This window comes from Parasteatoda tepidariorum, chromosome 2 (assembly GCF_982258835.1).
Source record: "Parasteatoda tepidariorum strain Cologne lab strain chromosome 2, Ptep-v5.0, whole genome shotgun sequence".
Classification (NCBI taxonomy): Eukaryota; Metazoa; Arthropoda; class Arachnida; order Araneae; family Theridiidae; genus Parasteatoda; species Parasteatoda tepidariorum.
Genome location: NC_141756.1, coordinates 124,312,007 through 124,338,708, shown reverse-complemented (window position 1 = coordinate 124,338,708; position 26,702 = coordinate 124,312,007). Strand labels below are relative to the sequence as shown.

At 29.0% G+C, this 26,702-nt stretch overlaps 1 protein-coding gene across 8 annotated transcripts in view; it reads right to left on the bottom strand.

Annotated features, from left to right (window-relative positions):
• Positions 1 to 7,012: 7,012 nt before the first annotated feature.
• LOC107440360 (transmembrane channel-like protein 7) overlaps positions 7,013 to 26,702 on the bottom strand; it is a 60,939-nt gene continuing 41,249 nt past the window's right edge. For 5 of the 8 annotated variants that reach the window (XM_043053776.3, XM_087158271.1, XM_043053789.3 and 2 more), the window contains 5 exons: positions 21,903 to 22,010; positions 17,283 to 17,358; positions 15,070 to 15,200; positions 13,985 to 14,137; positions 7,013 to 8,205 (listed from right to left, as the gene is read on the bottom strand). In XM_043053776.3, the coding sequence (XP_042909710.2) occupies positions 8,055 to 8,205; positions 13,985 to 14,137; positions 15,070 to 15,200; positions 17,283 to 17,358; positions 21,903 to 22,010 (619 nt within the window). In that variant the 3' untranslated portion in view covers positions 7,013 to 8,054. The remainder of the gene's footprint in view (positions 8,206 to 13,984; positions 14,138 to 15,069; positions 15,201 to 17,282; positions 17,359 to 21,902; positions 22,011 to 26,702) is intronic. The other 3 variants (XM_043053779.3, XR_011636272.2, XM_043053785.3) reach the window with 3 other exon arrangements.

Below are 26,702 nucleotides of genomic sequence, written 5' to 3'. Positions count from 1 at the left end.
TCCATTTTGGCCCATCATGTGCCCCCTAATTAGTGTATAATAATTCCCTTTGGTACGATTGTTTAGTATATAAAGCTCTAATTTCTGGCAGAGTTTGAAAATTATAAGTTAATATTAAAGGGAGTTACGGAGTGAATCGCGTGCGTAGCTCCGGAGTCGAAATTTATCCGTTTTTTGGCTTATATTCCCTCTTTCCCAAAGAAAAATAATAAGTTTTATATATGTAACACTTTCTTCACGTTGAAATATCGAAAAATAAATTTTAAAAAATTAAATAAAGTAAATAGAAAAAAAAATTAAAAATTTATCCGTAACCAGGACCGAACCCCTGACCTCCGAGTCTACAAACTTCTCTACCCATGGCACTAACAATCACACCACGACTCACACGTTGCTTCCACGAATATATAGCTTAAAGAACTTCCTTCCGGTTAATTAACAAAATCCATTTTGGCCCATCATGTGCCCCCTAATTAGTGTATAAAAATTCCCTTTGGTATGATTGTTTAGTATATAAAGCTTTAATTTCTGGCAGAGTTTGAAAATTATAAGTTAATATTAAAGGGAGTTACGGAGTGAGTCGTGTGCGTAGCTCCGGAGTCGAAATTTATACGGTTTTTAGTTATTAATCGGTCATTGTGAAAAAAATGTGATAACAGTATTCTCGAACAAGCAAAAGAAATCTAAGGTTTTGATATTCTTGATGAAGAAAATTTAGAAGATTGGTTTCAAAGTGATGCATGTGAGCCTGGTTTCCAGTATTTGACTGATGAAGACATTGTTATGTTGTTAAATCAAATAGTGATGATAGTAACTGATGCAGAAGTTGTAGTAAATGAATGAAATACGATTCCTCATTATGCTGCTCTGTTGAAACTTTATTAGATTATATAGGAGGATTTGATTACGGCGACATTACTGCGGTTCGTAAAATATGTGCATCGATATATGGCGAAGACGCATTACACATTTTTTAATAAGGAAAATTCCTAGTTTGATGTTATGCATGCAAATGTCAGTAATTTTTATATTTTTGTACTGATATTGAATTTTTATTTAATAAAAGGAGTTTTCGGATTATCCGTGTTTTTCGATTGTCCGTGCGACCTGTCCCGGTGATTAACCCAGATAATCGGGAGTGCACTGTGTGTATATATATATATATATATATATTCAAAGAAAGTACGTTTTTGTGTCTGATTTCGTAACTTAGTTTATAGGTAACACTAAATAATTTGCACATTAGTGGTTATCCCCAAGAATCTTTAAAATTGACCCTTGCAAGGTGAAAATCCGACCATTAGAACGAAAGCTATTAGTCAGGGTAATAACTTTTTTTTTTGCTCACTGTGCATACATATAGCTCCATATCTCCTCTTTATCTATATTCAAACTCAGTAAGGTATTATATTATATTACATAACCGTACCAAAGGAAGAAATTTGCTGTTTAAATGAGAATGAGCATAGTCTAAGAAATTAGAAGTTGTATTTTTTTTTTTTTTTTTTTTTTTGTCATTTGCTGTTTGATAGAGAATAATTATAAAATTAAACTTTATTTATTATTTTTTTTAATGAGGGTGTAGGAAACTTAGAATAGTACAGTGTAAAAGTTCTTATATCATTTTGAACTAAGAAATATTAGATGGCAAAATTCACAATTTGGAATGAAATCATTCCAATATTTTTTGAAAAATGTAAGTTTTTTTTAAAATTTTCTATCTCAATTCGACACTCTTAATGTAATTCGAAAATACCATCATTTGATATTACCAACTCCCTTTTTTCAATGTTCTCTTTCGAACAACTCTTTTATGTATACTTGAATCCATTAATTTTTGCCGGTTCTCGCAATCATTTTTAGTTTAGTAATGGATTCTACTATCATCACTTGAATCCATAGTCTTTTATCGAGGAGTAGGAAGTGGCTTAACCTAGAGGTAGGTAGACACAACTTCAAAGGATTGCCGTGTGGTGTATATGAAAATAAATAAATAAAAAATTGCTAATTATTTTGAATGTTAGCTTGTGAATTATTTCGAACTATTTAAAATTTAATTTTTTAATGCTTTATTTCAATTTACTAATTTATATATATTTTTTAAAGAAACAAAAACTAAAAAAATTAGCATGTTTAGTTTTTCCCATGGAGCTAGGAGTAAGTGGAGAAGACACTCCCATTAGCCCACTCCTTTCAAGGTGAAGCAACCGCGAGAGTTTTCCGCCATCTTACTTGCTGCGTCGTTGTGCGCTCATACATCTTTCTATTTCTAGTTAATCCATGCTTTTAAACGAAGTTTGGAGGGCGGTTTTGAAGGGTTCTTAATTTGATTTAAAGTGTCGAGTTTAGTATTTTAAGTTAAATAAGAGATCCATCCATCCAAGCTTTCTCCATTTTTTATTTAGCCGTTAGAATTTTCGTATTTCTAACTTTTAGAAAAAACATTTCAACTTGACAGAATTTTTGAAACAAATGGAATTCTTGGTAAAGTTAATATTAGGTCAAGTTCATTTAACAATCACTATGCACTTTTCAAAACAATTTCAAGAAGATAAAAAAGTTTATTATCTAGAAATTTAAAATTTATATTACTCTGATAGTTTTAACTCATAGGTCCATAAAGTCAGGTAACTAATTATTTTAAGAAAACACAGAAAAAAAAAATATTAGGTAGTTATGAATGTGTTGCATCCATGGAGCTAACTCCAAGCTGAATATAGAAATAAATTGAATACCACAATAATTTTTTTATTTTATTTAAACGACTTAAAACTCCTCATGCACCACAAAGTATAGCATGAGGCTTACAGTTGTAAGTAGAAAACACCACAATACCACAATATTGAAAGATGTTTATTGTTAAAGAATGATTTCAGAAAGTGAAATACATAAATTTATACAAATTTCTCTTGCTAAAAATAAATCCATACATATGAAGATGTATACTTTGATAGTTTTATGAATACTTAAATAGGACATTTTTAATTGCATACAAAGTAAATCAATTTAAAGAAAAATATGTCAAAATGTTTATTAAAAAAAAGGAAAAATATGTTACAGATTAATAAAATATTATCACAGTATTCTAGTGATTATTTAAAAAAAAAAAATTCTTAAACCAGAGCAAAGGCACATTGAAAAATCTAGAAACAGATCCTTAAATTATATACATATATTTTGTTTATAAATTGAATATAGCTGTTTTCAAAATTATTAAATTTGAAAGAAAAAAAATTAGCTTAGGGATTAGAAAATTCTATGCATTAAAAAAAACAATAATAATATATATATATACATTGAGAGAGAAACATGTTCAATGCTTTCAATGAAGCTATGTACATTTAATGTATACAACAAAAAGCAACTAACAATTTTCTTAGAGGGTTGCATTGAACTTTATAAATCCAGAAAAAGATTCTTAAATGTAGAGAAAAACACATTTAATGTTTTCAATGAAGGTATACAACAAAAACATTTAGAAAAAAAAAATACTTTAACTTGGAGAATTTTTAAAACAAAAGTAGATCTATTTCATTTTACAATCGCTATGTATTTATCAATACAACTTAAAAAATATAATTAAATTTATTAAGAATTGTAAAATTTCAACCACCCTGAGAGTTTTATAAGTTCAAACTTACTAATTATTATACTAGTAAAGGTAGATAAACTTATTACGTTAAGAAAAATTAGAATTTAAAGAACAAGCTCTGAGCGGTTATGAATATGTCACATCCATAGAGCTAACTCATAGCTCAATATAGAAAATAAAATTGAATACCACAATATTGAAAGATGTTTCTTGTTAAAAAAAGAATTTCAGAAAGTGCAATAGATAATTTATGTTCATTTCTCTTGCTAAAAATTAGTCTATACAAATCCATATTAATATACCTAAATAATTTATACTATGAAAATTTTATGAATACTTAAAATATGACATTTTTAATAGCTTACTAAGTAAATTAGTTAAAAAAAATTTTGTCAAAATATTTCTTAAAAACAAATAAAAATTAGAGATTGAGAAAATATTATCACAGTATTCTAGTGACTAACTCAAAATATCTTAGCCCTGAGAGCAATAAACAATTTCTTTAAAAAGGTTTAACTTCACAAATCCTTATGTGTATATATATATATATATATATATATATATATATATATATATATATATATATATATATATATATATATATATATATATATATATATTCTCTATAAATAGGAAATTGATTATTGCTAAATTTAAAATAAATCACTTTGATTTAAAAAAGGACTTTGTTTAGGGATTAGAAAACCCTACGCTTTAATAAAAATTATTATTTTTTTTTTAGGGGAAATACATTAAATGAAGGTATAGAACAAAAACTATCAATACCTTAACATTAAGCAAAAACTACATCACTATAAAGCTTAGAATAAATGTATATGTAATCATGGAGTACTTTATTATTATCTAATATTACATGCAATCACTTGTATATAATTTTAGATTTTTAATAAATTTAAATTTTTTTTTTATCTATTTCATATTTGGAATGCAATGGGATACTTTCTGGTTTTAAAAATATCAATTTTAAGAAGAATAACTTCGACAGAAATAAATAAAACTACAGCTGAAATTTTTATAAAATAACATAAAACCTTAAGATGCAAGAAGTCATAGTTAAAATAATAAGAAGTCCAAGAAAAAATAATAAGACAAAGTAAGACTACTCGAATAACGAATAAAATAAAAATGATAATAACTGTCCGAACATACGACAATTCAAGCATAAACGAGCTACAACTGCCAATGTTTTGAAGTAAGTAAGATGGCCGACGGTTAATTTCGCGGTTAACATTGCCGAGCTTTCGGCTTCACGAATTTCTGCTAGTGTCTCCTCCTAGCTCCATGGTTTTTCCAAAGGAAAGTAACTGTGTACGAGGTCGCAAGTTAACAGGATACACTGGGCAGCGGCGTAGTTTCAATGTATGTTCGAGGGAGGGTTTCTCCTTCTGTTGTTGTTGTCGGCCATTAAAGCAGATGGGGTGCGATTGTTCGTTTTATCCAGTGGCGCCATTTATAGTCAAGAATTCGACTTCTGCCACACCTCTGTTTATAGAGCGAACCCGTTCATTCATCCACTGATCGTAATTTTGACCTGAACAAGAGAATGTCCAATTCAGTACCCCCAGAGGTATAATTTGCTATGGGAACATGGAGGACTTTATAACCCGACAGATTTAACTTGCACCAGTCACTATTTACTACACGAGGAGTTTTCGGCCGGCTGGATGCGAACTCCAGAACGAGATCTCGAGTCCAGTCTCCTTCTAATGTATATATATATATATATATTTTTTTTTCAAACTACAAAAAACTGAATAATGAAAACTTTCTCATATTTACATCTTACTTACCGTACAATAGTTACATAATCAAGTAATATATATAACTTCGAAGGTGATTTCTTCACCCAAACCCACCCCAAAGCACACTGGGATACATTCCGGTGGGAGAGTCCATCTCTGCATGTTTTATTTGTCCAACGTTGGTAATGGTCAACAGTGATGATTCCCAGTAGATGAATGAAGTCTTGCATTTTTGAAGTCGTCTAATTATGAAAAGATCTTCGCTCCAGTCAAAAGTTATAAATTGTATTCAAGGGCGCCGGCAGCACTTGCACCCCCCTGGCTTTTTTTTTAAACAATAAAAACGATACAGAAAAACAATTGTTATAAAAGAAATTTTTTTTTAAGTATTTTTATTCAAAAACAAATAATTAAGTAATTATTGATACATAACAATTAAAAAATTGTTTAATCAAACAAGAATTGTAATCATCTTGTTTGCTGTCCAAATCTGTAATAACTTTTTCAATGAATTCTGAGTCATCATTGATTCTTTTCTTATGCACACTGAGCATGCACAAACTTGGCAGATATCTAAGCTATATTTTTAAATTTCATTTAATAAAATATAAATAATATTACATTTTCTATTAGTTATTTAGTTTAACAAAGGTGTAGAACACAAACTTTCTAGTATACGAAACTGCTGTTTGTAGTTATTTGTGTTTCAAAGTCAGTAGCTATGCCATCAATACAGTTCCTCGTGGCAAAATTTGCAAGTACAAGAAATTCGTAGTTTTTTTTTTTTTTTAAATATCTTGTTAACAATGAAGAAATGTATCTCGAAAAAAATTAACAGATGAAAGTATATGTAATAACAGAATAATTTTTGTTTTGGGGGGGGGGTAGTTTGTTTGAGGGTTGCACCCTCTTTTATATTATTCACCCTTGATTGTATTCTGTAGTTGGCAATGGGTGCCATTCTCTTCTGATACTTTTATTGAGGGTTGTCATGTCAAAACATATTAGCAAGGCCAGAGTTACGTATAAGCTAAATAAGTTCTAGATTGGGACCCCCCTAGATCTCACTTTTTTTCTTCTTTTTTTTAAAGTTTTATTCGGAGCTAAAGGCCCTCTGAAGCCCAAAATTAATATTTTTCTTTTTTTTTTTTTACATTGGCGGACGCTTTTCAAAATCTAATCAAAGTGTTTACAATTATAAAATAAATGTTACTCTTCACTTTTCTATCAAAAGAGCCATAAAACGCTCGATAGCATGAATAAAAAGAAAATAAAAAATTTCAAGGATAGAAAATGATGGTTTATTCGTTTTTTTATTTTATTTTTATGAACCGGTTCAAACTAGTTCTCTCCCATCAGATATCACATATTCAGAAAATGTCATAAGACATTCTATTTATTGAAATAATAAATGCATTGAAAATATTAAAGCAGTCTTTTTGCAGCCATTAAAGTTGAGTGACGCGATGCTAAATTTTTTTTTTTTAAAAAGATTGAAATTCGTCCACCATATAGCACATCACATAAGAATGTTATTAATAAAATTAAGAAAACTTGGGGAGGAAATTCAAAATCTCGTGTTATATATAGAAAAGTGAATTGCTAACACTTTTCAGGTGATCGATCTGAAACGGGATTTCAGCCACTACCGGAACCAAACTCAAATTCTTTGCTATGACAGCTCAGTACCTTAACCATCACAACACTCTTTTGTTCTAAAATTTCGACGTTGGTAAAAATATTGATTTCTTCTACTCGCTTGTTGCCTCCTTTTTTTTATTCGGATTAGATTTCTAATCTAACGGTTAAATACAATTTCCAAATAAAAAATATAATGAATGTGCTTTTAGCTTTATCATATAAAATCATTTGTAAAAAAATATACATGGCTACATAGCTGTAATTATTTATTACAATTGAATCTGATAAAATCTGTTAATTTGTCTGAGTTTTTCGTTTGAAATGCAAACAAAAAGGGAAAGGGATTTTACTACTTTCTCTAAAAGTGGCTGGGAAAATCAATTCAAGATCATTTCCCCCATAAAATGCGTTAATAAATCTAAAATTTTCTGAAATATTTTGGGAAATAGGGAAAGTGGATCGCAAAGGAAAGTTCGTTAAATAGAAAGTTCACTTCGCTATTTGGAAGTAATTTTACGAAGAAATTTCCGAAATGTTCTTGGTTCCTCGAAAAAAATCGCAAAATAAAGAAATTCGCAAAATGGAAGCTCGTTAAATAGAAGTTCGACTGTATATACATATCAAATTAATTAGAAGGTAATCAAATATAATTGCTCTTTTTTATAATGGACTTTTTTAAATAAATAATACATATAATACATGATGAAAAAATATTAACAGATAAATATAAAAAAATATTCAAAACAAAAAACATCTTAAAAAATTTTAAGTTGTTTTTGAAATGAAAGACTATTTACTAAATTGAAATATTAGTCAATAGATGATGTCAATAAGAATATTTAATGTTTTTTTTTAAAACTATTTTTTCCAGTAATAACTGAACATAATAAACATTTGACGCTTGCATTACAAATTTTGAGGTAAAAAAACAAAACAAATTATAGTTAATAAAAAACAATAGAATTTTAGAAAAAAAAAACTCAAATAATTCACAACATTCTACTTATTGCCAATAGGCAGTTTTGAATGTTTATTACATTTTGGAGGAAAAAAAAGCCTCATAGATCTTCTTCGCCTTCTTCTACAAGATGTGAAATTTTTTGAAGGAGAAACTGCCTGTCTTTAGCAAGTAAAATCAATTCTTGAGTCAATCTGTTTACAGAAACTTTAAGTATAGAGCATCGTCTCCAATTGTAATGAATTAAGAAACTAAAAGATAAGATAAATATGAGTATCAAATTCTTGAGCAAAAATGATAAATACAAAGTAATACCTATAATTTCATCATTATTATCCACAAAAAACTTTATTAACTAATAATAAAAATTAATCTCCGCACATTTTGGAGATGCGATTTGTCCTTTAACTGATTTCTGCAATGTAATATTCAATAGGAAGAAGATATTTTTCTTTATAAAAATCTGAATTAAAGAGGTAATTAGGGACAAACCCTTTGTGGCATCTTTCACCTATATTAGTAATTTAAAGAAAAAAAAATGAGTTAAGGAAAACCTAGAGTAAACCATTCAAATTCTGAATTATTTTTTCAAAGTACCAAAATGCAAACAAATTATTGCAAAATTACTTCCCTACTGCACAATCCTGAGTAATCTTGCAATAATTTATTTGCATTTTGGGAAGAAAAAATAATTCAGAATTGGAAATTTCATGGTTTACCTAAATTTACTTCTTTTTACTTTAAATTACTATTGGTGAAAGAGAATTTGCACGCCTTATAGTGACCTTTTAAAGTAATTTGCATTACTATTGCTGTTTCAGTTCATTATATAATTGTTTAGGGTGTCCACTCAAATCTGGAAAAAAAATTCCCTGTGTTTTCCCTGTACATATACACAATATATTAAGAGGAAACAACAATTACTGCGCTCTTGTGTGAGATATATTGGGCTAACTATATTTATTAGTTTTAATCACTGGAAAAACAGCTGAACATAATGTTATAGTAAATGAAATAGTTTAGTATAGCTGAAATATCAGGGTTAAATATCCCATAGATTACGCTTTGAGTGGTCACCATTTTTTAAAAGACAAAAATAGAAAACAAAATTCCCTGCATTTTCCCCGTTATTTAAAGTGATTTTTAAATTCCCTGTATTTTCCAGGTTTTCCCTGTTCTCCATGTGGGTGGCAACCCTGTTGTTATCTTTAATCAAGTCAAAAATTAAATTAACTAACAAAAGTGTCTTTAAAGAAAGAAAAACTATTGAAAAATTCCCAACATCGAGATTATTACTTTTCCTTAGTAACAAATTGTGCTTGCTTTAGTACCACAGGGTCTCTTAAAAAAAGTTATGTTATACAATTTCATTTATGTTATGTACAGAATTCTTGCTCAATATATATTAGTGAAACAGAAATTTAAATCTCAATAAACCACACCTCATAAGATTTTACTAGAAACAAAATTTTGCAAAAAAATCTGAGAGCCCTTCAAATTATTCATGACGGAAATTCCCGATAGAGTAAGTATTGGCTTAAAAAAATGAATCTCATGATAAGTGTTTTTTTTTGTTGTTTTTTTTAATAAATTTATCAGTGGCTCTCTTTCATAATTCCCCAGTGTATAACTTAAAATACATTTGGATGAGGTATATTTTTACTTTATTTCAGTGCATACATTTTAGAAGGGAAAAATGAGCCAAAAATCATTAACTTGTTGAAAAAACAAAAAAACGTAAATCAAAGAGATGTTCTCTCTTGGAGAGAACTTCTCTTTGATTTGTTCTTAAGAGAAGAAGAATGTTTTCTCTTTAAGAAAAGGAAAATTTTTGGAGGCCCATAGAATAAAAAGTAAATACTTAGACAGAAAGATCCAGTTTACCACATTAATATGCTAAGCAATCTATGTAAAAAACAGAATAATTTTCCTGGTAAAAATCTTAAAATTATCACAGTGATTTTTTTCTTCATAAAGTGTAAGATGGGTACAAGAAAAGAGTAAAAATTAAGTATTTTATTTAAAATGTTAATTTTTTTAACATATTGTGAAAAAAATAATTAGACTTAATTTATTTTAACAATTTAGCAATATTTTGTTTTCTATTTTTTAAATTATGTTTGGGTACAACATCAATTTTTAAAAATAATAAGATAGATGTGGAGAAAATAATATGTTTAGCTTGCAGAATATATTGTTTTTATTGAAAAAAAAATGTTTTTGTGTGTTACTTTAAGTAGTTTTCACTCTAAGTGTACCAAAAGGCAAATACAGAGTAACCCAAAAACCTTGGTAACTATAGTTTAATATCTTTTCTGTAAGCAAAAGAAAATAATTCCAGGCGATTGTACATCAATAGTTTTTAATATTTATTCACATTTCAAAATTAAGCCATTTTACACTGTATTTTATCCAAATAGTGCTGTTAATAAAATTAATTTATTATATTTTCGTTAAACAAATATCTAAAGTCAAATGTTTAAATAATGTTATTTGTTCTGAATTAGATTTGATATTTTAAGAAATATTCAGTATTCAAAAATTCTCAAATGCAAAATCTTTAAATTTCTTGTTGCATTCTCTCTCTATATATATAGATGAAATAAATAAAAACAAAAATAAAAACAGCTAAAATTTCTTAATTTTATTCTTATTTGAAATTAAAATACTTAAAGAATTACAATCTAACCATATGATTCTTTAGTTTATATAAGTTGACTGATTTTGTTTTCACAACTAGAAACCTGTACCTGTAAAGTGTAGAATAAAAAAATAAAGTTTTCAGTTTTGGAAATATCATCTCTGGAATGCAAACAACATTTACGAACTTTCGACATTACTACACTAAATGGTAACATATGATTGGTTTTTAAAATAAACTTTTTTTTAAGTTAAAAAAAGGTTAAAATAAAATCATGAAAATTAGCATTATTGCAATAATTTGTCAACAAACATTGCTCTTAGCGATTGTAAGAGAATGTTATTGGTTGGCTTTGCTAAGAAAAAAATAATTCACGAATTGCAGTGGATGAGAGTACAAAAGCTTTCAGAAAAAGAGTGCAACATAAAATCTATTATTATTAAATTATAAACAACTAATTTTTGGAGAATTTTATTAAGTTAAAAATACCAAAACATTTTGTCAAAAAAGAAAAAGCATGGATTTATCCCACAGTAAAAAAAAAACACACAAAAAAACCTAAACTTTATCAGGGGTAATTGCGGCAAAAAGTGATAAACCCTAAAAATTTTATGTGCAAAAAATCAAAATCAATTTCTATATTATACATGTTTAACATAACTTTATGAAGTAACATTCATAATTAAATTACTTACTAATGCAGAATATCACACCTTTAAACTAACTAATTCAAGAAAAAAACTTATTTTTTACAAGAATCGCGTAATTGGATTTTAAAATTGCATGAATATTGAATTTTAAAACCATACAATACAAATCCCAAAACTGGATTTTAAAAAAGCGTAAATGTAAATCATGACATTGGATTTTTAAATCAAGTAGGGGAGAGTTGGATAAAACGGGATAGTCGGACAAAACGGGATACCTCGCCTAGGGACCAGACTATTGCAGCTATCTAGCGGACGACAGAAACTTGTTATTTGACTGTGATTATATCATTTTTAGTGCGTACAGTCTCGAGATCATTAGTTGATAGAATGTTGTAGGTCTCAGAACTTTTTTACTCCATTTTTTTGCCACTTTCTACATTTACGTGCGTTGTTTTTCACATTGTACTGCCTATATATATAGGATTACAATTCCGGTGAGTATTACATTTGATGAACCATTTATTAACGAGTATTCTCATGTCTAGTCAATCTAATTTTTCTTTCACGTTTAGGCAGCAGCCATGTTTGTTTTGAAAAGTTTCTGAGTCTGACAAAACGGGATACTTATGAGTTGGATAAAACGGGATAGAGTTTTCTTATATCCCATTTTATCCACCTATTTATTTGTTGGCCTAATATTTTTACTATATTATTATTACTATATTAAAAGAAAGGTAAAAAAGGCTCGTACAAATACATTGACCCCTGGATTGGCAGCAGTGAAAAAGTTGGACAGATAAGAGACAGTATTCAATGCTGAACAAGAAAAAACGCGTGAGCATGTATTAGCTAGAGAAGAGAGATTATGTGGTATAACTCTAACGGACATACGAATGCTAGCATTTGAGTTAGCTGAGAGAAACAATATTAAGCATAATTTTAACACAGGGAAAAAATGGCTGGGAAGTGTTGGTTGCAATTATTTCTTGGTAGGCATGAAGAACTTAGCCTCCAAAAACCACGGGTATGGTCCGAGAAAAAGGGTTTAATCGCACTGCAGTTAAATAGTTTTTTGAACTTTTAAATTCTCTATTAAGTAAACATAGGATTACTCCAAATGATATTCCAAATGACGACAGTGAAAATGATGGAATAAGTGTTCATGGTTGAAAACTCATAAAATCTTTAAAAACTTATATAGCATCATTATTTTTGTGTACTTAATTATAAAACAACAGTTTATATAAAAATGTTAGAAGCAGTAAAATCCCATAAATAAAATTTTTAGAAATTTTTTCTTTACAGTTTTCTGTCAATTAATTATGTTTTTAGTTAGTTTTAGGCAAAAAATTAAACATTGTAAGCCCTATCCCGTTTTGTCCGACCCAGGTATGCTAAAACGGGATATGTAAGAGTTTGGAAAATGATTTTTTTTCCTATTTCACAGTCATTAAAATTAGTTTAAAATATGTTTTTTCTGAGCTTCAATAAGTAATGTAGCTATAAAAGAAATAATGTGTCGTTCTATTTAACAGATTTTCCCTAGTAAATAAAAACAATAATGGTATCCCGTTTTATCCAACCTTCCCCTAAATACTAATCGCAATGTGTATTTTTTAAATCAGGAAAATACGAAAATTGATGCTTGACACTAAAATCCCATAAATTAGAATCCAAATATTAGCAGATTCCAAATATTTAAAGAGGCGAAAATCCACCAAACCAAAAGAATCACGTAAGACGTAATTCTTCATGTAATTATCGAAAGAATGTATGTAAACGTCTCGCTAACGGAGTATAGAAAAAGCTTCACAATTTTGATGGATTATGAGTTTTGGTTCACGGAAGTTGCAACCAATGGTCTCGATTTATGCAGTACTGAAAACAAATTCTGCAATATTTGCGCAAAAATTGGATGCCCCGCTCCTAGTTTTCAGATCCGGAAGAATGATACGAAAAACCCAGAATTTTGGGGTACCCGCGGAATACAATTAGTACCTCTGTTTTATAAACAGAAGCAAGTATCCTAACATCTTCTTCCACCTCCACCACAATCTTTCCCTTTCTTAAATTGCATAGTCCCATAATCTCCAAAAAGGTCAAAGGTTTCTTTAAACATTTATCAACCATGGCAGAGTTTTAAGTGGGATTCCAGTACCCTATTAAGCGTTATAATGGAGCAAATTTTCATGCAGGTAGAGCATTGCTAAGTATATAAAATATTTCAACTGTTTGGAGCTGAATTTTTGCTAGAAAAAGTGGGTATAATGAATGGTAAAATAATTTAAATTGAGGAACTTAGTAAATAACATATAACAGTAAAATTAAGAAAATCGATGAAATTAAAATTAAGGAACTTAGTAAGGACTTATAACAGGAAAATTAAGAAAATTGATGAAAAAATTCCATCTTTTTATTAAAATTCCCTGATTTTTCCAGGTTTTTATCCAAATTTCCCAGTATAAAAAACCCTTGATAATTCCAGGTGGGTAGCCAACCAGAAAAAAAAAAGAACAAAATTCAGAAGGACAAGAGATTGAAGTGAGTTGAAAAACTCTCTTGTGACATGGATAGTTTTATGATTATGAAATCGCAAAATTCAAATTGATTCACGAAACGAGGTGTACCAGACGTGCTATTTTTCGTTTCAAATAAATATTTCCATTTTAATTTATTGACTTCGGAATCACTCTACACTTAATCATGTGAAGGGCATACTCAGAAAAGATAGTCAATTACCATAAGAGAATGTAGGCAGGAACGAAAAACCATCCAGTTAGAAAGAATCTCAAGGACTGCAAGAAATGAGGGAGTTTTTCCAATTGTTCGGTCAAGACTGCACTCATAGAATCGTAATATCGAAAAGGACTGCAGCCATAGGATGGAGTGATTCTAATGAAAGAAATTCCTTCTTTAGTATTTGTTTCAACAAAGGCAGACATTAATAATATAAACACTTCTTTTTATAAAAATATTAGGAACATAAATAAAAGAAAAATTTACGTTTTTTTTCTTTCTACAGTTCCCTGTCCAAATTTTTAGATGCACAATAAGATTCTCCTAAAATCTTAATTATCAGGTGATACTATACAGCTTTATTGTTTTTACGAGACTGTTTCAACTTGTTTACGTTCGTGCATCAATTGGTTAAATGAGACGATGTATAACATAAATTCGAAAATTGGATAAATAAGACGATATATTATGTAAACATAGAATACTTATAATATCAGGTATTATATTAGTATTTTATAATAATTAGACGCACTGTAGTGTTTTAATAGTGACATGATATGCACGCGTTTATAGGCAATACTTTTATATTTAAACGTACATGTAATGGGTTTTTATTCAGAGGAATTCTTATATACTTCCTCTATTTGTATTTATTTTTAATGTGATGCATTACAATGTTAAACAATTGATACACAAACGTAAACAGGTTTCAGTCTCACAAAAACAATGAAGCTGCATAGTATCACCTAATAATGAAAATTTTACATAGAATCTAATTGTGCGTCTAATAATTTGGCCAGGGGACTGTAGCTAGGTGCTGTGTTAGTGACAGCTTGTTTTGATTGTGCCCATTTGAGTGTTAGAAAATGTCATTCATGTGACAAGGGGGGGGGGAAATAAAAGCCTTTCATAGGGTTGAATTATTTTGTTTTTAGGTTTATATAGTTTGAAATAAAATGTTCTTTTAAGTCATTTTTTTCAATGCTAATCAAATATTAAAAATAAGACAGCACATATAAAATTGATGTATTTTACAAGTGAGTCCCTAATCACATTTGAATATTTCATCAAAAGAAAGATCAACTTACTTCCTGCAAGTGTAAAACTGAATCGTCACAACTATGAGAAATGTTATCATTAATATAAATATGTACACGGAATTGAATCGAGAAGCTTTGTAGATAGTAGTTGCAGGCGAAGAATACTTCATGACAGTAGCCTAGAAATACATTGACAATTGGTTGGAAGAATAGAGACAACTTATTTGGCATATTAAAGAAAAGTAATGAAAACTTATATTTAAAAAGCGTTTTATAGTATTCCAGTTTTAAAATCTTTGCCAATTCATATTTCCTAGAGCCCCTGAGGTTGACTCGTTCGCCATTTCAGAGCCAAAAACTTTTCCATAATGCGGAAGAGTTAGAAGATTTGACAATTTATTACTGCAAACTACGTTAACCTTGACTAGGATAATCAGTAAAGAAAAGTAAGTTATTGACAAGTTATGTAAAACTTTTTTTATAGTTGAATAAATTCACTACAAAATTTATTATTATTGTTATTTAAGATATTATTCATTACTAGAAAGAAACAGTCTATACAAATTTTTGGTTTCTTAATATTAATAAAATAAAAAACTAAACAAATGGAGAAGAATTGCATTAGATTATCTAAAACTGATCCTGTTTTTTTGGCAACTTATTCTTGACAGTTTTTTTTTTTTGGAAGAATTAAGGGACATTTGTTGGAATAGCATCATTAGTTACCATCTTTCCTATCTAGTTCACATTAAGATTCTTCAAAATGAACCTGCAAAAATATTTTAAACACTTTTTTTTAATACATACTTCAATCACATTAAAAGATTTGGAGTTAGAATTTTGCAAGCATACTCTCATGAACTTTTCTACAACAGAAACAAATTATCTAAGCAACTTAACACATGAATTTGAAGAAAAAAATTTATAAATCCAAAAATATGTGATAGGTTGCACACTACACAGATTGTTTATTAGGAATGTGAACAATCCATTTGAACTAAAACCATAAGAGCCATTTCTGTGCAAAAGAAGCTCTAAACAACTTTTAATTTAGTTATAAAAGAAAGAAAATTCACCCAAAAATATTCTTAAGCAAACAATTTAGAATGAACATAAATAAGTTTATGTTAATATATCGTTTTTTATTTGATGTTTACAAAACAATCTTTTTTTACACTTTTCTGTTATTGATATTTGAATTTTAAAAAAATCTGGAATATCAGAACAAAAATTACGAATCAGGACAAGTTTTATTCGGAATTACAAGAACAACTACTATTTGTGTTAGATACATAGCATTAATGTATTGAAGTACCATCTTTGTAGACTTTATTTACAAAATCTTTTTTTATGTCCTTTCAAGTTGTGAGACAAATTGTCAGTGTTATTCACATATATTAAAAGTTGGTGCATCTCTTTTACGAAAAAAAATATTCATTATTCAAAAAAACATATAATTTGGAACAAAATAGATCAGTTTGTAGTATAAGTGAATATCAATGAAAAGATTAGTAAAAATAAAAAAGCAAATATCTCATAGCATAGACACCCCTCAGTGAGCACTGTGTTAGGGAAGTGTTAAGATTTTCTATATGATGTGCAAGAACTTCTTTAAATATAGAGTACATACTTATTTTGTATCAAACATATTCTAATACAACTCTACATAAATTACATGTTATTAAAGTAGCAATTTAACCAATATATATAATAATAATTCTAACTAATATACATTATAATAGTTATTAACTAAGTTTATAGTGACTTTGCTTATCTTTCTGAGAGAAAAAAATTCTAGGAAGTTAAACTTAGCAATTTTTTTTTTAATTTTCACAATTCAAACTATTCTTTTTTTTAAATTTTTTAACACATTATTTTGAAAACTTTTTTATTCATCATATTGTTACAGAAGATCAGGATTTTTGAAATTTTTTTTTTAAAAAAGCTATTTTATAATTAATTAGAAGTTCACCATGAACATTTTTACGTAAGGGTTACTTTTATATAAAAGAAAACTGCTAAAAAAGGTTGAAATATAAAATCATTGTTCAGTAGAAGTTTTTAATAAATTAACATGATTAAAAGTCTATCATATCGAAAGGCCCTCACTATAACAATACATCCCTCTACAACAATATATTTATTTGGTCGCCAAATTATTATTGTAGCGAGGCTTTACATTATAAAAACTCTCCTATTTCTTATCTAATGGTGCAACTTAATTTTTTTAAAAAAGAAATTAATAAAGAAGAGTAGCAAACCTTTTTGGTATAGAACAAAACAATAAATTTCAATATCAACATAAGAGGAAGTAAAGGAGAATATAATACACCAAGCCTGTAAATAAACAAATACCTAATATACATAAAACGTTATTTTATACTTAATGTAGGGTTAAAACTTACAGTTTCAATATAGCATTCATGTTTAAATTTAAATTTTATTGCCTTTCTCATAATTCAGGGTGCATAGCCAAATCTTTCAACAAAAAATAAGCACCTTTTGAGTACTTTTTAAGCACTTAAAAATGTTTTTAAGCACTATATACATTCACAAAATGCAAAATAATTTTCAAAGACTTTACATAATCATGATAAAATAAATAGTTTCTGACAAAGAACTCTTTCCTGGAATACATTAGCCATTATAAAATGATCCAGAGATTTTTCGGTTCAATATCAGAGGAAGGAAAATAAGTCTGAAATTGAGAGTATATTGCAAAATGCAGCAGAATTGTACATATGAGATGAATAATCTCACAGAACTCAGGTCAGTAGTCTTAGATGCAGACTCGCAAGTATTTCATCTAACATGTAAAATGATTGGCGCTTTCATACCCTATGGACCGACGATACGCCAAAATAGATTATAGTTGAATGAATTGTACAAATATTGAATAGAACTATGTGAAAAGCACGCTTTGGGATAATAAGTGACAAAAACTGATATGGTAAAAAAAAATATCATTTCAAAAAGGGAAAGTTAAGCACATTTTACTTTGGGCCTTTAAGGGCTTTTGAATAACAAAAATAAGCACCTTTAAACACTTTTTAAAAACACTACGCATCCTGCTAATATATAAAACGTTATCTTTTACTTAATGTAGGGTTCAAACTTACAGTTTACATATAGCATTCATATTTAAATTTAATTGCTTTTCTCAGAATTTTTTTTTTTTTTTTACAAACTTTTCATTTTTAAAGGAAGAAAAAATATCTTGAAGTAACTGTTTAAAAAGGAAGTGACATTTATGCTTTTGCATTTGATTTTAAAAGCCACAACATTTCAAATATTAAAAGATTTACACAAAAAACCTGATTAGTATGTTAGTGTTTCTTTTAAAACCTTGAAAAATTTTAGAAATAATTTTTGACTTCACTTCCATAATGAAAATCGTGAAGAGCTAGTTAGTACTTCTGCAGAAGGAGTCACTTGAAAAAACATGCCACCAAAGTTTAATTTAAGCAGGGTTGCCACAGAAAAAAATGAACAAAATAATTGCTTTTAGTAGTCTAAAACATGAAAATTGTAGCCAAACATTAGGAAAATAGTTGCCTAAATAAGAAAAAAAATTCATCAAAAATATGACTAAAATTTTGTTAATGACTTAATTGTCATATACCATGATCCATTCAGTCAAGTTGGTGGCAAATATGATAATTTTTATATAAACGTAAATGTTTATATATATATGAAAAGTGATTACTCAAATTCGAAATTCACGCATCATAATATCGTATTAAAAATGACTTTTTCTTTCTTTTAAAAATCATGTGGAATTCCGTAGCAATAATCATTGAAAAGACGATCGAGAAATGAAATAGACTTACAACGGAATCTGTGCAGATTGAACGAATTAAAAAGTGAAAATATCTGGTAAAAAAGCACGGTAAAAGTGATTGAACGAATTAAAAAGTGTTTGCAATTTAAAATTTTAATTTTTTTTTATTTTTTAAGAAAAAAAAAGTTTAGTGTGTTCAGAAACTATCTTGTGGCGTGCAGATTTTCCACCCAATTTATGCGTAAAAAGAAACATCGCTAGGAGTACAGAAAAGTCTCCCAATAGTCTCCTTTTCCTGAAAATAGTTGCTTTTTGAGCCTTTTCAGGCAAAAATAAATTGCCATAGTCGTCTCATGCCAAAAATAGTTGCATTTTAGTCGCCTGTGGCAACCCTGCTTAAGTCATTCTTCTAGACAATCGAAGGAGGAGGTGGGGGAAATCGCTTAACACCATTAGACTTAGAATAACATTAAATCAAAGTAAGATATTGCAATTATCTTTGATTCTGGTGTTAATTAATAATTTTATTTTTCTCTTCTATATGAGTAAATATACAGGTGATTATCAAAATAATGGAAACACTTTGAATAAAAGGGACATTTAAGAATTCGCTTCATAAGCATTAAAATATAATCTTAGCTACCAGTTTTTTTTAATATAAAAAGTACATATATTAGGTGGTATGAGAGAGCTTTAGCAGAGTTGTCTACGTTTTGATTGTCAGACCTCACAGATTTTCAGAGAGGCCAAGTTGTAGGAGCCCGACTAGTTGGAGCAACAGTGACCGAAACATCTCAGCTTTTAGGCGTTTCTAGAGGTACGGTGTCTAAAGTCATGACAGCATACACACAGCGAGGAAAGACAAGCTCAGCAAAGGAAAATAGTAGACGGAAGGAGAAGCTGAGTGAAAGAGACAGATGGATATTGAAGAGGATTGTAATGTCTAAAAAGAAAACAACTGCAGCCAAAGTGACCGCAGAGCTCAATCAGCATCTGGATTCTCCAGTGTCAACAATTACAGTTAGGAGATACCTTCATAAAGAGAACATTTACGGCAGAGCAGCAATTCTCAAGTCTTCAAAATCTAGGGTGTTTCCATTATTTTGATAACCACCTGTATACAATTAGAATTTTTCTCTCATTCCCTTCCATTTCACAGAGTAGTCATAAAATAAAAAAGAGGAAATCCAAGAATGAATATATATACATGTAGAAGCTATCAAAATTTGACAAAAAAAAGTGCAATTTTTAAACCATGTGATTATAAATCCCGATGATTAATTTAAAAATTGTATGAATATGAATCACATGCACTTTTAAAATCGTGTGAATAAGTATTGCAATATTTGATTTTAAATTTAGAGATTATGAATGCTGATATGTGGCTTTTAAATCACTTGAATTGGATTTCGAAAATACGAAAATACAAATCTTTATACACAATTTTTAGATAACATAAATAAGAAAATCCATATTTGATATTACATGTTGACTGCATAAATGATTGCCGACACTGGATTTTAAAAATACGTAAATACAAATCGCGATATTGGATTCTTAAATCTCGTAAATGAGAATCACAATGTACAATATTAAATCGCGTGAATAAGAATGGCAATGCGTAACTTTTAATTCAGGTAAATACGAAAATCGATGTTTGATATTAAAATGGCGCAAATAAGAATCGAGATATTAGCATATTCTGGACTTGGGATTTCTTAAATGCCTTTTTAGTATTGCACAAGATTAATTGAATGAGCATATAAATATTTTCACCGCAAATCCTCCGCTATTTATTTATTATTATTTCGTTTGCTTTCGTGCCATCAAACAGCGATGTCTGAATTACAGATATACGAGCTAAATACGTAAAATTTTATTTCGTGTGCGTAAAAGTGGTGAAAATAGCTAAAATAAGTAAAAATGAGGAAGGGTTGGCAGCTACGAAGTTTGAATTTTTTTTGTTTATCTTTGAAAATCGGAAATAAATATAATTTTATTTCAACGACTAAATTTTCAGAAAAAGAGGAATATTTATAAAAAAATCGAAACTTTTAGAGAATCAGAGTCTTTAATAAAAAAGGCTGAAATTCGAGAGACAAAAGGGGAAATCCGCTAAATAGCGGAAAAATCTCATCCCTAATTTCAAATCATCCAAGTAGCTCTGCAACATAAAAACCTAAGGCCATCATCAGACATAGCCGATGAGAAAACATCTTAACACATGATTTACTACCAATGAAAATATAATGGGAACACATTAAACAACCAATAAAAAACGATAATCAGGGTGGAGCTGCAAATGCCAAAGGGCATCATGAATAATATTTGGCTCATTTAAGTTCAGTTGACCAGAGCTCATTCTAGGAAGGGTAAACAGGGCGCAGCACCCTGCTGCCCTTTTAGTCAAAAGAATTCACCCTGTTGCCCCTGAAGTAAATTAGTGCCCTGATGTAATAGACTCCATACCCTTTTTGCCCTTTCTTTCCTGAACCCTTCTTTCCTTTTTCATCCAACCCTTCTTTACTTTTCCCCCAAACTCTACAATGGATTTCATGAACTGTTATTTTTAACTCTTTTTATTTAGTTTGTCATTGCTGTCAATACATAGATTTATATGGGAAAGGAAAAATAGCCATCACAACCCATTGTTGCACTTGTCTTTGAAAAATTGCAGTTACTTCCACTATCATTAAATCATAATTATTATTAATCATTTTAATTATTAAATCATAACTATCTATACACACTTAAAAACATACATTTATTATTTTATTAATATATGCATGCATTTTAAATAAATTACTAAGCTAATTAGCTCATTAACTCGATATATATGTTAATTTATTAATGAAAATAAGTAATTAATGATTGCTTTGCTACTCTCAGTTAAGTTTAAAAAAAATTCTTTTACTGATTGACAATGCTTTTTAATAGAACGTGAAATTATTGCCTTTTTAGAATAATAATGCCCTTTTTTTAAACTTTTGCACCCTGCCCTTTTTTCTGCCTAGAATGAGCTCTGCAGTTGACATTGAATGTTTAGATTCATCGACTGGAGATATAATTTTTTTTAAAAAAGTAATAGATAAAAGAATACCAAGTAATTGTTTGCAGATAAATAAGAGCCAAAATTTCTTGAGGTAGAACAAATTGAGCACTGCCGATCCATCTCGTAAATCTATTGTCAAACTTCTTTGTTATATAACTGCAAAAGGAAAAAAAATTATTTCACACAAATTTCTAAAATATTTTAGTAATAGTTATATAGTTTTATGAATAATTTCTAATTTTATAATGTGCAGGGGTGCTACTAGCAAATTATCAAATTGTCTCACCAGAAATTGCATCTAGTTAAAATCTCTTTTTGTCTCAGCTAAAATTATTTTTTGACTCAGTTTATCTCATATATAGTTTTATAGTTATAGTTATATAGTTTTATGAATAATTTCTAATTTTATAATGTGCAGGGGTGCTACTAGCAAATTATCAAATTGTCTCACCAGAAATTGCATCTAGTTAAAATCTCTTTTTGTCTCAGCTAAAATTATTTTTTGACTCAGTTTATCTCAGCTAAAATGACTATTAATCAGTTTGATAACAATATAAAGATAATTTTCAGGATCCATAAAATCATTAATAGCATACTAGGAGTACTAAAATTATACATACACTAACTATTGCTAGGATTTTAAAAAACCTGCATATGATTAATTATAAGAGTCCACAAAATTTCTAAAAAGATATATCTATTTAGTTTTGGTAATTCAAAAGGGAAAATACCCATTTTATTTTGAGCTCAAATTTCATCTCAAAATATATAACTATGCAGTTACAATGGAAGGTCTACAGATTTCAATAATTAAAAGAGAAATTCAGTAATTAAATAATGAGAGTTTAAGAAAATGTAAACAACACAAAAAAAAACACTCTTTGAGAGAATTCAGGAGGTGCAGTGAAATTTTGAAATATTTTAGGTAGGAATTTTTCAAGAAAATTTTAGGGAGCACTTAATAGCCAAAAATTAGCATATATACATTTTTATATCAAAACAGAAATATATAAAAACTATTATAAACAATTTAAAAAGACACATTATAAATATAATTTTCTTTCTAAAATGACTTGCATCCTTTATTAAGTATAAAAGTAAACTTTTTAGTTAATTGGCATTGACTAGTAGATTGTACTTTCTTGCATTCACAAGATCAGTTAGTTGACTATGTTCTTTTAATTTATATAGCTAAATATACAATCATAAAATGTAATCATGAATGCACTTAGTAATTGCTTAAATGCAACAACTGTAGAAAAATATATCACATCTTTACAGGAACTAATTCAAGAAAAAACTTAATTCTACTTCTTTCTAGAATCTTGATACTGGATTTTAAAATCGCGTGAATATGAATTGCGATATTGGGTTTTAAAATCGCGTGAATATGAATCGCAATATTGAATTTTAAAATCGCGTGAATATGAATCGCGATATTGGATTTCAAAATCGTGTGAATATGAATCACGATAATGGATTTTAAAATCGCGTGAATGTTAATCACGATATTGGATTTTAAAATCGCGTGAACGTGAATCGTGTGGTTGGATTTTAAAATGGAGTGATTATGAGTCGCGATTTGGATTATAAAATAATGTGAATATGAATCGCGCTGTTGGATTTTAAAAACACGAAAATACAAATCACGATATTGGATTTTAAAATCGCGTGAATATTAATCACTATTTTGGATTTTAAAATCGCGTGAATATGAATCACTATTTTGGATTTTAAAATCGCGTGAATATGAATCACGATTTTGAATTTTAAAATCACGTGAATAAGAATCGTGCTGTTGGATTTTAAAAACGCGAAAATACAAATAGCGATATTGAATTTTTGAATCGCGTAAATAAGAATCACGATGCATAATTTTTAGATCACGTGAATACGAATCGCAATGAGTAGTTTTTAAATAGCATACAAATACGAAAAACGAGATCTGATATTACAACTGCGCGATAACGAATCGCAATATTGGATTTAAAAATGCGTGAATACGAATCGCGGCGTTGGATTTTAAACTCGCGAGAATACACATCGCGATATTGTATTTTTAAATTGAGTGAATAGGAATTGCTAGTACGATTTTTAAATAACGTAAAAAAAATCACAACACGTAAGTTTTAAATCAGTTAAATACGAAAATCGATGACTGATATTAAAATCGTCTGATTAAAAATCGCGATTTTAGCATATTCCAGCGCAGTTCCTAATATTTAAAATTCCGAAAATCAGCCAAACAAAAAAAAAAATCAAATATCGGCAATCAAAACGAAACGCTTAGACTCCTTTCCACTCTATAGCGGAAGTCGCGGTAATACGACTATCGTTCCGGCGGCTTGGGTTTCTCTAATTGGACTCCCTAAAATTTTTAGTTTTTGGAACATGGTCGGAAATTTTAAAAATTGGGAGAAAAAAGCGGATTTCCGCTTTTTCGCGGAAGTCTTTCATACCTGAATTAATGTGCACTGTACAGTTTCCTAAGAAAAAAAAGCAAGATAATAACCAATAGTATAAGAGAAGAATACCCTCTTCTTTTACAAGATCACGTGCATACGATACTGATTGCTACTCACTGCTGTACATAATCCAATTGTAGACACGAAACGCATATTCTATATGCATTCCAATAGCTGATTCGCCTGACATTTAAATGACGTATTTAGGAGGCGAGAACGGCAAAATGCTCTCCAATGACTCACGACGATGCGGATTAATATTTGAAACTGAATTCAGGTTTGTCAAATTTTGGACGTTTTGTCTCAGAAAACCACAGCTTTGGCAGAAACTGAGCTGAATGTCGCAAAATGGCGCAGTTATGCCGTTTTGTCTCAGTTTGTCGCAAATTGCGCAGGCGTAGCACCCCTGAATGTGCAAAAAATTGAGATTAATTTATGTACTGTACATGTTTCATATGTAACATTTATAGTTAAATTACCTATTAATGCAAAATAAAATGGGCAGGCCACGTTATCAGAATGGACGAAGACCGTGCGACAAAAAGAGTTTTCAATGCCAGACCAGTTGGCACACAAAAATGAGGCAGGCTGAATTTGAGATGGATAGATGGCCTAGAAAAAGACCATTTGGTCTTAAAAACTGGAAAACACTAGCAGTAAAAAGGTAAGCCTGGAAAAAACTTCTTGAGAAGGTCAAGAACAATGCTGGGCTGTCGAGCCATTGATGATGAATATGGTTAATGCAGAATATCAGACCTGCAGAATCGCAACACATAGCTTTTAAATCAGGTAAATATGAAAATCTATGTTTGCTATTAAAATTGCGTGAGTAAGAATCGCAATATTAGCAGATTACAGCATAGTTCCAAGTATTCAAAATGAAAAAAATCCGCAAAAGAATCATGTAAGACTTAATTCTTTACATAATTAGTGAAAGAATGTATGCCTCGTTAACGGGATTTAGAAAAAGCTTAAAAATTTTGTCAGATCACAAGTTTTAGATTCGTTAGAAGTCCGCAAGCCAATGGTCTTGATATACCTGAAATTTTGCCATATTCACATAATAAATCACAGATTCTAGTTTATAGACCGGGAAGAATGATGCAAAAAACCCAGAATTCAGAGGTACTTCTGGAATACAAATCACCCCAGTATAATTCAAAGATTTTCAAAATAGCTAATTATATTACACTCAGTATTTTGCATTTCAGAAAATACATTTTCAAGCCATTGAATTAAGAGATTTGGTAACATTAAAAAAGTTTGAACTTCATAAAAAAAAAATTCCAATTCCAATCAAATGTGATTGAAGAGATAAGTGAAAATATTTATTTAATAACATTTCAGTGAGAAAAGCTATTGCGAAATGCATAAAAATATTAAGAAGCTGTTCACTCAAATTAGGTTTCAAATTTCTCTGATTTTTCCAGAGAAAAATCTTAAAATATTCAGGTCAGCAAGTTTTTTATTCTCATAAAAAGTGAGAATATTATAAAATATTTCATTTAAAATGCTATATTTTTTAACAGGGTGGCCACTCAAATCAGTTTTCAAATTTTTTAATTTTAGAATGATATAAAAAATTTATTTGCAAAAATATATTATTTTTGATTTTAAAAATTATAAATCTTTAAAAAATTTGGAAAAAAACATGTTCTAAAATTTGCTAATTTCAGATTTTTTGGTACAGAGACAGAATGTTATTAATTATTAAGCATTACAATTTTGATCTTTCTGCCTTTATATCCATGGTCAAAAGAAAAAAAAATACCTTAAAGCATCGGAACAAACTTGAATGATAAATAGATTCAGCTCACAGACTAGAAGAAAAAATAACATACTTTTATGAACAGAAGCAATATCCTAACCTCTTTTACCACCTCCATCACAATCTTTACCTTTCCTAAATTGCATAGTTCCATTATCTCCAAAAAAGTCAAAAGTTTCTCCATTCATTTAGCAACCATGGCAGAGTAATATGTGGCATTTTAGTTTTAACATTACTAACAGGGTAATAATAGAACAAATTTTGAGGCAAAGTATTGCAAAGCTGATGATATTTCAACAGTATGGCGATAAATTTCCACCTAAAAAATTTGGGTATAACGGATAGTAAAATAACTAAAATTCTGAAAATCAAAGAAAAAAATTCTAGTTTTTCCCCCCTGACTTTTCTAGTATGAAAAAAATTTCTTGATAATTCCAGGTGTGTGTGGCCATAACGTCAAACCCACGGTTTTAGTAAACTTTCTCAGTGGTCTCATTTAACTAACATTACTTCATACACTCATAGTGAACAGTTGAAAAATTGGTATTCTGTTTACAGTAGATTCATTTTTTTTTTAACAATTTCTTTAAATTTAAACTTGAATGAGTTGTGATT